The sequence below is a fragment of the Antrostomus carolinensis genome, unplaced genomic scaffold (assembly GCF_000700745.2).
Source record: "Antrostomus carolinensis isolate BGI_N321 unplaced genomic scaffold, ASM70074v2 scaffold31770, whole genome shotgun sequence".
Lineage (NCBI taxonomy): Eukaryota > Metazoa > Chordata > Aves > Caprimulgiformes > Caprimulgidae > Antrostomus > Antrostomus carolinensis.
This window is the reverse complement of record NW_010289681.1, coordinates 10,274-21,401: the sequence shown is the minus strand read 5'-3', so window position 1 is coordinate 21,401 and position 11,128 is coordinate 10,274. Positions and strand designations below refer to the sequence as shown.

The following is an 11,128-nucleotide window of genomic DNA, read 5'->3' as shown; positions in this document are numbered from 1 at the left end:
GAATGCCCAGATGTCACAACAGGTGTACACAGGGTTGACCCTCTGGGTGTGGCAGAGGGGAAGGGCCAAACAGCTTCTCATAGTCATTCCTCTCACCACTGCTCTCTGGGATGTCCCTAAGGGATGGTCAGCTAGGAATGGTTTCACTCCAGTTCAAGCAATGCAAAAGGATGACTGAGATTCAAATCATATTTTCAGGAATAAACTTGAAGGTCAAACCTTAAACAGCATCCTTTAGATACGTGACAAACAGCAGGGTAAATGGCAATATCATTCACTAAGTATCAGGCTTGACTCTAGTGGCGTCAAGATTTAACCAAGACAATGGCTTAAAACACTGTTTAAAATCTCTCCGAGCACAAGGAAGGGCATTGAAACCATTGGGAAGAGGCCACTTGCATTGATTTTAAGTTATGGGGTTGCTAATCAAATTGGTAGAGCACAGCTTAATGGACTTTCTCACTCCTAGACCTCAAAGAGGGACTTTGATTATTTCAGAGACATTCTGCAGGCAGCTTGATAATGTACTGAATGGAACAAATAAACCAATTTCTTTCATCTACAGTACAGGCACAGACAATTGTCTTTGAAGAACCACTCCATTTTCCACACAACAGGAATAATTACAATGTCGATAGCATGACACAAACATCACTGAATCTTCAATATAATATGAAGCTCAAAGAGTCTTGTTCTTTCTTTGCGTGATTAATACAGTTGAAGGAGCTATTCAGAAAAAACAGTAATTAATCAACCCAGTATGAATTCACTCTAGAATATGAACTTGGTTCTTGAGATTTGAGTACAAGCTGCTATTTGCAATTATTCTTGTTAGTGAAGGGAGAGAGGCTGGAGCAAAAACCAAATTTCAGTAGGTCACAAACACTCTGAGTGAAAACATCTATTTAATTTTCTTCTAAAAAACCTCCATTTCTCCCAGCTGTCCACTCTTAAGACAGGACATTTCCAACCCACTTGATTTCTTCTTCATTTCAGCCCCAACTTTATGACTCACTTTGTTGGACCCAGTTTCTGATAGTCCTCCTTGATCACTTCTCTGGCTCGGGCTTCTGCATCCACTCTTATATTTGACTTTTTTGTTCTCCAGCCCCTGCCAAGAAACACAGTTACAGCTTTACATGCCTCTAACACAACTGTCACATAGCAACTGCTGCATTTACTACTGCAGCACATGCATCTAGATGCACTCCAGAGCGCCTGCTCTGCAAGCTTCACAGAGCTGCGCATCCTTGGTGGCTCAGTTTGCATTATCTTCAGATCATGAAGACTGATGATGGTCTCTGGTGCAGACACAGTCACTAAGGCCCTATTTTATATATCCTTTCTTTCTGCATTCATACAAATGAGACCCTGCAGAGGTTAGGAAGTTTCCCCTCATGTATAGTCTGAACTGTTTCCTCCAGCATGAGCTGTGATTACCAAAAGAATGTCCCAACATTGGAACAGGCTGCCCAAGGAAGTGATTGAGTCACCATCTCTGGAGGTATCTAAAAGACATGTAGATGAGGTGCTTAGGGACATGGTTTAGTGTTAGGTTTATGGTTGGACTCAGTGATCGTAAACGTCTTTTCCAACCAAAACAATTCTATGATTCTAACATTGTAGGACTTCCTCATCTCTAGCAGATACCTACTGGTGTAGAATAACTAGGAAAACGGTAACACAGAAAATGAATCTGTCCCTTCACTTCCCAAGTCACTTGCAATTTCCTGGGTGATCCCAGAATGTTGCTGAGGATCAACAAAAACATGAGGAATTTATAACTGACTGGGAATGTTAATGTGCTCCCAGCTAAGCCTCTTAGCCCGGCCACGCTGACCACATGCACTGTTTGATCCTTTGTAGTATGTGCACACAAATGCTATATTCATATCTTGCACCTCATCTCCCATCACATCCCATGCTGCTGAACCCAGTTTCTAAACCTGCTTGTGATCTTGGTTAAACCTAAAAAACTCCAACTTTCTGCATCAGATGCATCCATCCAGCCCCACAGTGCCTGTGCTTCCTTAATGCATTCACCATCGCAAAGAGATCATGGCTGGATCTTCTAGGTTGATCATTCAGTAATTCCTGAACACCAAAGAGATATACTTGGCACTTTAATTTCTTATTTTTAGGGGGAGCGTTCTTGATGGCAGCATCATCTCAGCTCAGCCAGCCAGCCTATACCTAATAAGCCTTTTAATGTCTTTTGGATTCAAGCAAATCCAACCTGCTACTGGAGCGATGTCCATCTGCCTGTATGTGCTGCAGACACCAAGGACTTGTCCACATAGAAAGTCCAGCCACTATCCACGAGTCGTTACAGCCAAAGCAGCCCAACAAACTCCTACAGACACCCGGTTACACTTGTGCAGCTTTGCAATGTCTCTTCCGAGGCACTGGGGAATACTGGTATCTGCGCTGGCCCAGCTATCCCAATACAGCCGGGCTGTGTGCTGACAGAGACGAGCCAAACAAAACAAAAACCATCACGTTCTCCAAGCACAAGAGCAATGTTGCATTTTGCCAGGGCCTTTGGCCAGCCCAGCTACCTCTTCCTTCACCTGATTGACTGGGGCTGTGCCAGCAGGATGCCGAGGCCGTGCCCCAACCCTCACCACAGGGCACAGGAATTCCAGCTCCGCATCCCACAAGCCCCAGACACGCCATGCAAGCGATGCAGGTCTAAGTGGCTGCGAGCCAGCAGAGCATCCCACAGCAGCACACAGAGCCTCCTGTGAAGTCCCACGAGCAATTTAAGGACCGGCGTTCGGCATTTTCTGGGTTGAAACTTTCCCATTGATTTTTTTCCTGTCTCGGAGACAATGTAAATATTTGGACACCTGTTCTCTTCCTGCCCTCCATTTGAATTTTAAACTCAAAATAACAATTCAAGACTTTTGTACTTATTAGAAATTCTGTATGGTCCCTGGAGAAAGCACGACTCTGTGTTTGTTACTATCACATGAGAGTGTCTAGGGGAAAAAAGTGCTCTGAATGAACCAGCACGGCAATGCTGCAATCGTTTTAAGTAGTGTACACTAAGTTTTGCATGTGTCCAGCAAAGATTTACCAAGAAAACATGTTATTCTCAGTTACAGATTAACACATTGTTGTAAAATTGAGCCCTGTTGTGAAGTAATCTGTTCCAAACCCAAGTTTCTGCCCCAGGAACAAATCCTGGCTCTTTTATATTCTAGGAGATTTTTGCTACTAATTCCAGGGGAACTGAGATTTCACACTGGTCTTCAAAGTTTGATCCTGCTTTCCCTTCTGTCAATGAAAATCTGCCACCGACCTCCACAGGCCCAGGTCAGGCAGTAAAACAACCTTTGAAAATTGTATGTTTAACCGAATGAATATATAACTTATATTCTGTACAGACTTATTTCATATAGATAAAGTATATGTAGCTGTGAGGTATCTTTAACATCCTCCTGTTGCATATCAGGTTCTTAAAAATAGATGACTTGTTATAGCATGAGCATCCTGAAGTTAGTTATGACACTCCCCACCATCCATGAGATGACGTCAGTCAATTTAGTATGAGAATCGTGATAAACATGTATTCCACAATGCTGGTATAACCAGACCACATATACACATAGTGAACATAAACGTACCTCAGGTTAATTCCTCCGTACAGGATAGAGATCCATAGCCATCCCAGGAGAAGAAAAATCAGCATTAAAGGAAATGCAAACATAAACCAAGAACCAAAGTTCACCACATCACATTCTGGAAAATAACTAAGCAAATGGGAAAAATCAAGTTAATGCAAGAAGGGAAAACAACCCTTCAATTTAAGGGTAAACAAACATCTGAAATCAGCAGCAAAATATCCCACAAACTTGCCAGTGTGCATTTAAAAACTATTGCTCTGTGTGCATTAGCAGTTATCTGGGCAGGAGTGGATCTGGGGAGTGTTGTGTTGGGACGACCCTCCAGGCCACCCTGCCCCCCACAGCTCACCCAGCCCAGTGGTACAACCTCCACAGGAAGATCTGAAAAGCTCTCCAGATGGCTGATTGCTTTCATACAATGATTCTCCTGAACACCCAGGATTAAATCCTGCTACAGTAATGGCTGGAGAGTCTCAGCATGAACCTCATAGGGATGTAATACATGCTTAGTACAGCCTGAATATGCTACTAGTAGAAGCCAGCAAAGAAATACCTGTGGGCACTTAGGATGGCACAAATCTCTGTTCCTATGCACACAGGAAGCATCTTTTATGACTAAGAAAACAGGCCAGAAGTAGCAGGTTCCTTATTCTCCTTTCTACCATACAGCAGTAGATATAATTACTCACAAAACACTACATGGCCTGTTTCAAAACAGTCACCAGACTAATTGTCAGTGTGTAGTCAAGTCCCATTAAATTCAATGGGATTAAGAGCACCAGAAAGGTGAAGCACATATGCACTGGTTTGGCTGACAGCTTGGCTGGGTGTGCTGGAAACCTGCTTATTACAGCTGAGGCTGATGCACTCGCTGCTTTCATCTGCTCACAAAGTTTTCCAAAATATTCTGGAAGAGCAGAAATTCCAACTAGTTCTCTGCACAGAAGGGAATTTCCTAAAGGGATGGAGAACATATCTGTTTTCCAGGATTTACAGGGCTCTCCAGGATGGCCTCCCATACCTCTTCAGCTGTCCCAGAAGGATGAGGTTTGGTGCAGTTCCTGTCAGCGTTGCTGTACCTCCGATGCTGGCTGCGTATGGGATTGAGATGAGGAAACCTTTCCATATATTTGTTTTGTATTCCTCCTCCTTCTTTAAATCTGAGAGAGCATCACTGGCAACCTCCTTCTCCTCCGTCAGATCTTTGCTTTAAAATAGTCCAAAAGAGAATCCGGTGAAAGCCCTGGTTTAAATACAGCGCAACCACTTCAGAGCCTTGACAGCAGGAAAATTCCCAGTTTTTAGAAATCCAGGCTAACACTGTCCTCAAGGACACCTAAGCAGCTCAGTGCAGCAGAGGTGTCTGGCTCAGTGAACTGCCACACGGGACCAGCAGCCTCGCAGAGGGCAGAGCACCTTCAGCACCCATCTATAGGGACTGAGGGTGCACGTGCCTTACCCAGCCCCTCAGCAACTTCTAACACTTAGTATAAAATCCACAAGACTGCTAAAAGGAAAAAAAAAATAATGATAGCACTGAGAGGAAAGAAACATCTGTTCCTGAAAAGATGCTTCCTTCCCATCGTTGTTATCAATGCAGGACCATCACCAGTGTATAAATCCTGGTGGGTTTTATATCACCAGCTTCACATGCTCAATGTTCCTGAGAAAACCAAGGCACAATTCCCCAGCAGGAGACACCTCTGTCTACCATGTCAGAGTGGCAGGAAAATCTCTGCAATGATTTGGACATGCAGAGAGATGCTGGACACACAGAGGAGGGTTTCTATCATCAGGCTACTAGTGATTGAGAAGTTTGCTATAATCAAAGCATTTCAATGATTGAATTTCAAATTCCTAAAACTTGGTCTAGCTCAGGGGATAATTCTCTCTCTCAACTCTCTAATACAAACTTTATAATTAACTTACTCCTCAGTACTTGCCAGAAACTGCATCTCAGTTGGTACAGTGTAAAGTTTATTCTGCTGTAAAGATGCTGAAAAAGAAAGATTAGGACTTTAAAACAGTTCAAAGCATCTAGAAAATTCTCCTTGAACCAAACAGCGGAATGAAGGAAACAACTGCCATTTAGAGAGGAGGGCCTGTGCAAATGAAGGGTGAGCTCATGCCATGGGGCTAGGGTTGGGAATGCCCAGCAGGGATGACCAAGCTCATCTCCTCATGCCATCACTCCAGTCCCACTGCAGCACCCAGCTTCTCCTCCAACACCCAGAGGTCCCTGGTCCTTTTACTACTGCCACTGGTTGGACTCTGGACGCTAACATGACCAGGAGTTTCAGGTTGTCCCTTACCAAGTCATGGGTTTGGGGTGGGGTTTTTTTTTTGGGGGGTAACCATAGCTCATTTTTAGGAATAAAATCTGACTGTTGGGCCTGTACACCTGTAAGGCACATTCCCCAAGGTACAGCAGGAACACTCCCTGCTGCAGAGCTCCGCTCCCAAGGGATGAGAAGGTCACCCTCGGCAGACATCTAATGCAAAGTCACGGTAAAGCTGTCATTTGCTCTTTAATGATGAGAGTGGGGTATATTTGGGGATTAGGTTTCATACCAGGTCCTCTGAAATCCACCCCAACAGCAAAGACCATTCCCAAACCCATCATCCCCTCCATAAATGACAGACCTTGCAAGCTGACAGACTGGTCCCCAACACAAGTTTAGGGCCACTCCAGGGGGGACACTCCTGCACATTTCACACAGTGTGGCTCTGCCACACTGTCTTCCTTATCACCACACAGGGAAGATGAGCAGGACTCAGAAGCAGTTGGGGAAAGGGTATGTTTTGACCAGAACAACCAGTGTTGTCTTTGGCAGTAAACTGGGAGGTGCACACCACTCTACCACACACATACACATGGGAGAATTCAGAAATTAAAAGACAGAAATTAAATACAAACTCTTTTTCATCAGATCTCACACTAAGGCTTGTGGCATTTGCAGTTCAGGTTCATGGCTTGACCTCCTGAGGTAGGGAGTAGAGGTGTGCCACCAAACCCCATTTTCCATAGTCATCTTCAGGACTGAAGCACTTTGGAGTTTGATCCACCTTCAGCCCAGGTGGTCCTTCCCCATTACTGTTGTCTCTGCTGCCTTTTCTGGGGCTCTTTGTACATTTTTGGGTCCAGAGGCCTGTGTCTCCGCACCTCCCTGCAGACCACTGCATGCAGAGTCCATTTCCTGCCACTGCAACCCCATCAGTCCCCAAATTTCCTTGCACCCCTCCTCAGTCTGAACCATGATCCTTTTCTACCCATATATGCACTGGAGACTGAAAGCACTGCATGGAGAGGGGCCAGTGGTCAAAGTCTCTGGACTCACTCACATGTGCACTGAGACACAGAGCTCATTCCAGCTCACTGAACCAGGGAGTTTTGCAAAGTCATGTTTCACACATCATTAATTTCCCAAATTGGAATTAATTGGCTTGGACGTGCACATGCTGAGCTTTCTTAACCAACAGATGATTTTGTTCCCCCAAAACATTTAGCCCAAGGCCTCTTACCACTGATGTCCTACTCAAGCCCGTACTAGCTCTGCAAAGAGACATATTTCATTCCACCTCTTCACATTTTTCTATTTTTTCCTTTATAAGCAAAAATTCCCATCCCATTGTGTCAGGACCATCTGTGAGTTACCTCTCAAGGAAGGTCTGCAAAATGCAACCGTGCAAAGGAAAGTCAGAGCTTCTACAGAGCAAACTTTTCCCATGAAACTTGTGAAAAGGAGTTGAAAATTGTTACAGATCCATAAGTCAGAAGAGGACAAAGACCACTTGGGGTAGGACCTGGCTGTATACACACCTCTCAGAGCAGCATGAGAAGAATTCAGTGGCCATTTCACCCAAATACCTCATGTACCTTGGAAGCAGAAAGGCTTGTCCTAGAAAAGGTTTGGCTTTAATGACATTTTTATTGTTTCTAAAAAGTTGAAAAAGCCAGAGGAGGAATATTTCCACTCACCGGGGGGTGCAGGCAGCAGTGCTGGGGCCATACCCTGCTAGCACAGGCTAGGGTTAGGCAGCCAGACCAGGCAGTGGTGTCCAAAAATACACATTTCCCACCTGCCCCTTTAGAGACATCATTTTCCAGGTCTGTGACCCAACGAAACACCTCAAGCACTGACTGCAGTTTATCTTGAATTTGCAGAAAATATTCTCTATGCAGGAAAAAAAGGATGGAAATATTTTCTTGTAATTTTTACCTGGAGATACCGAAGCTGCTCAGACAAATTAAATATTGCCAATGATGGGTTAGCAGGCAGAGAACAGGACAGATGGTCAAGCTCACTAGCACAGTGGTTTCCAGCTTGTCACACACCTATCACTGGAGATGTCAGACAGAATTGTAGGGAATCTCTAACCCACCTCCAAAAGAAAAATTCAAGATGTTGAAAAAAGCTGGTTGGTGTTTAGTTCATAACCCTGCTTCAAGCAATCAGAACCAGCTGGGACTTCACTGCTAAAGCTCATCTAACTGCATTCTTGTATCAGTAGCCAATAGTGTAAAAATGAACAAAACACTGCATCAAATTTTAGTTATCAACGACACAAGTATGCAAATATTTACTGGTCTATAACATGCTGCCCACGTGGTTGTGCATGGACATAAGTGATTGCAACCTTGAGGTTCTCTCATCAGCAAATAAGTATGACCAACTGATCAGAAACATCACTTTAATTCTGGCACTATGTGTGTAAGTAAAGCCTTTCACAAAGCTGGTTTCATACACTTGCTGAGATTTCTTCAGAAAATCAAATGCTCTTACATGCTACATACTCTTTAATACTTTTTTTTTTTTTTTTGCCACTCAAGTATTTTTTAGCCCCTTGGACATTACTACAGTGTTATTAAAGCATATCAAAGCAGATTTGCAAACCGACCTTATCATATGCCATTGCAAAAGTTTCTGTCCACATACAGACCCCTTCACAAATAAATCTTCTTTGGAACACAGATAATTCAGTTAGATTATAAAAATTAATTAAAATATGAAATGAGTATACCTTTTTCTCAAAGGCACATTCCTTACATTCAGTCAGGTTTCATCAGCTCTGTGAAAAAAACTAACTGCAACAGCCCTATTGGAGATGTGCAACCAGCCCCGACTTCAGATGACACCCAACAGACTGGAACCCACTGCAGAAAGCTCACCTTCACTTCTTCACTTCTAGGGGTAACATCAGATCTGTTGCTTTTGACTGACTTCAGGTTTAGGGCTTCCTTCAAGGAACTCTGCTTTTCTCATCCATCCAGAAAGATTACAGAAAAGGATGAGTCTACCTTGGAACACTAAAGTTCAAATTAAAAGTCTACAAGAAAACTTTAATTTTGATGTACATTTTACAGATGACTCCTCCTTCACTTGTATTTATTTCTTTTATAAGTCTCTACCTTAAAAGAAAAATACATCATCATGCCATCACATGATATTTGCAAAGCAACACTTTATTCATTCTTCTACTTGCACGCCTCTCCCTTTGCCTTTTCTGACTTCTCTCACCACTATGAGCGTTGTGAGCCAAGGACATTAATTTTGTGCTTGCCAATATCTAGGACAACAGGGGTCTTGATTTTATGTGTTCCCAAACTCTACTGTATTTACAGTCACAACTACACAGTCAAATCATTTCAGAGGATGGGGTCAAGAAGGTTAAAAGCAGACTGACAAAACACAATGCTTCTACAGAATAAGAAATTATAGCAGGAAGGTCGGTGGGGTTGAGTTTAATAGATGTGAACAGTCAAAAATTCATAAAGCAAATGTGATAAAGCAACCTGGAGTGCAAATATCTCATGATTGCTAGACATTAATGGTGAATGATTAATTATATCTTTATTAGAGTATGCATGTTTGAATCTTCTTCTGGGGACTCATTTTTCTGCCTTAGGACTCAGTGGGAACCAAAAAGCCATTGCAAATCACAAGGGCAGAAGAATTACTAATTAGTGCCGTGACTACTGCTCCAGCTATCAGTAATAGCTGCAAAGGGGACTCTGACTTCATTTCTGTTTTGCTGTTCCTCATCACTGTCTGACAGAAGCCCAAACTCCTGGTAAATGGCTGGTGAAGAGAGGGTTGGAGGAAGACCTTACCTTACTGCATACCCCTGACCCAGCCTGTCCACGACCTGCTCAGGAACACAACCAAGCTGGGAAATCAAGCATCAAGCTGGGAAATCACAAATCACTTTAAAGAAGTATTTAACCTACCAGCCTTCCTTTCCATCCTCCCTTTCTCCTCCAGCTTAGGCTCCAGTCTCATGGAAGAACAAATAGGAAAAGGAGAGGAGAACCCACCTGTCCACGAGCACACAGCAGCCTTCAGTGCTACCATGGAGGGTCATGGTCCTCACCCCTGCCTCGTTTTTGCTGCCTGACCAGTCCCTTGCCTGTCCCAGCAGCAACGCATCGTTACACAGCACTTATCAGCCCAGGCGTTACTATCCACAGCCCTCCCTGGATCTGGCCATCCCTGCAGCGAGGAATCCCTGTGAATCCCACTGCCACCATACCCACAGAGCTGGACTTTAACTTGTGCCAGCAGCAGCAGGTTTATGGAGCAGGTTAGCTGGGCATCCCCACTTCTTGGTTTTTCCAGACAACTTGTAAGCATTGCCTCCGCAGGATAAAAAGGGAGTTTTATACCAATATTCTTCCACCATGGTAATAAAGTGTGTATTAAAATAGGACCAGCACTGAGATCAAGCTGCCACTAAGAAACCTGGCACTTGTGCCAGTGAAATCAATAAAATGGGGCATATTTGACAGCAGCAGGGCAGACCTCAACTGGCTTATACTACTGCCCTGTCTCAATTACCTTGGTTTTCTTCATTTTCCCTGTTCATATCCTTAGATGTGTCTTTCTCCCCAAATAGGCTTTTTAAAATTGCATTGGCAATTGGCAGCATCATAGCAGTGGAGGCAGTATTGCTTAACCACATGGACAGGAAAGACGTTGTCAACATCATCCCTAAAATTAGTCTGGAAGAGAGAAAAAAGGAAAAGCTGAATTTCTTCAGTTTGGCAAGTTCTCTGATACATTATAGCTACAGAAAGTAAAGCTCATGTGCAAGGATAACAAAAGTAAAAGCAAAAAGGACTTCTGTGACTATCCTGTAACTGGATGGAGCACAAACATGGGGCTGAACCAAACGATTCTTATTGTGCTCCACTGGCCTCTGAGCAAAGGCAAACAGCTGAATAAACTCAATAAGCTGGAGAAAAGGGGGTGTGGACAGTCCTCTGGTACGAGAGACACTTGCATCATGGCCCACCACAGCAGAGCCACTTCCCAAGTGCCTGTAGCTCACATCCCCCATGGAGATCCCCTGCTCCCATAGTCACCTGGCTGGTTGGACTCCCACCAACATGAGGACCCGGAGCGCGATCCTGCGGTGTAAATTCCACTCCTCAATGGCCGAGGCCATGATTAAGCCACTGAGGAAGAGGAAATTGGTGTCTAAAAAATATTGTGGGCAAA

At 43.9% G+C, this 11,128-nt stretch overlaps 1 protein-coding gene across 1 annotated transcript in view; it reads right to left on the bottom strand.

The window, feature by feature from the left end:
* Nucleotides 1–11,128, bottom strand: part of SLC13A3 (solute carrier family 13 member 3) — a 16,896-nt gene that overhangs the window by 5,659 nt on the left and 109 nt on the right. Inside the window, 7 exon segments of the mRNA XM_010171226.2 lie at nt 1,016–1,111; nt 3,630–3,755; nt 4,651–4,836; nt 5,559–5,625; nt 10,466–10,629; nt 10,993–11,121; nt 11,123–11,128. The exon segment at nt 11,123–11,128 is cut by the window's right edge and continues 109 nt beyond it. Coding sequence (XP_010169528.2) covers nt 1,016–1,111; nt 3,630–3,755; nt 4,651–4,836; nt 5,559–5,625; nt 10,466–10,629; nt 10,993–11,121; nt 11,123–11,128 — 774 coding nt within the window.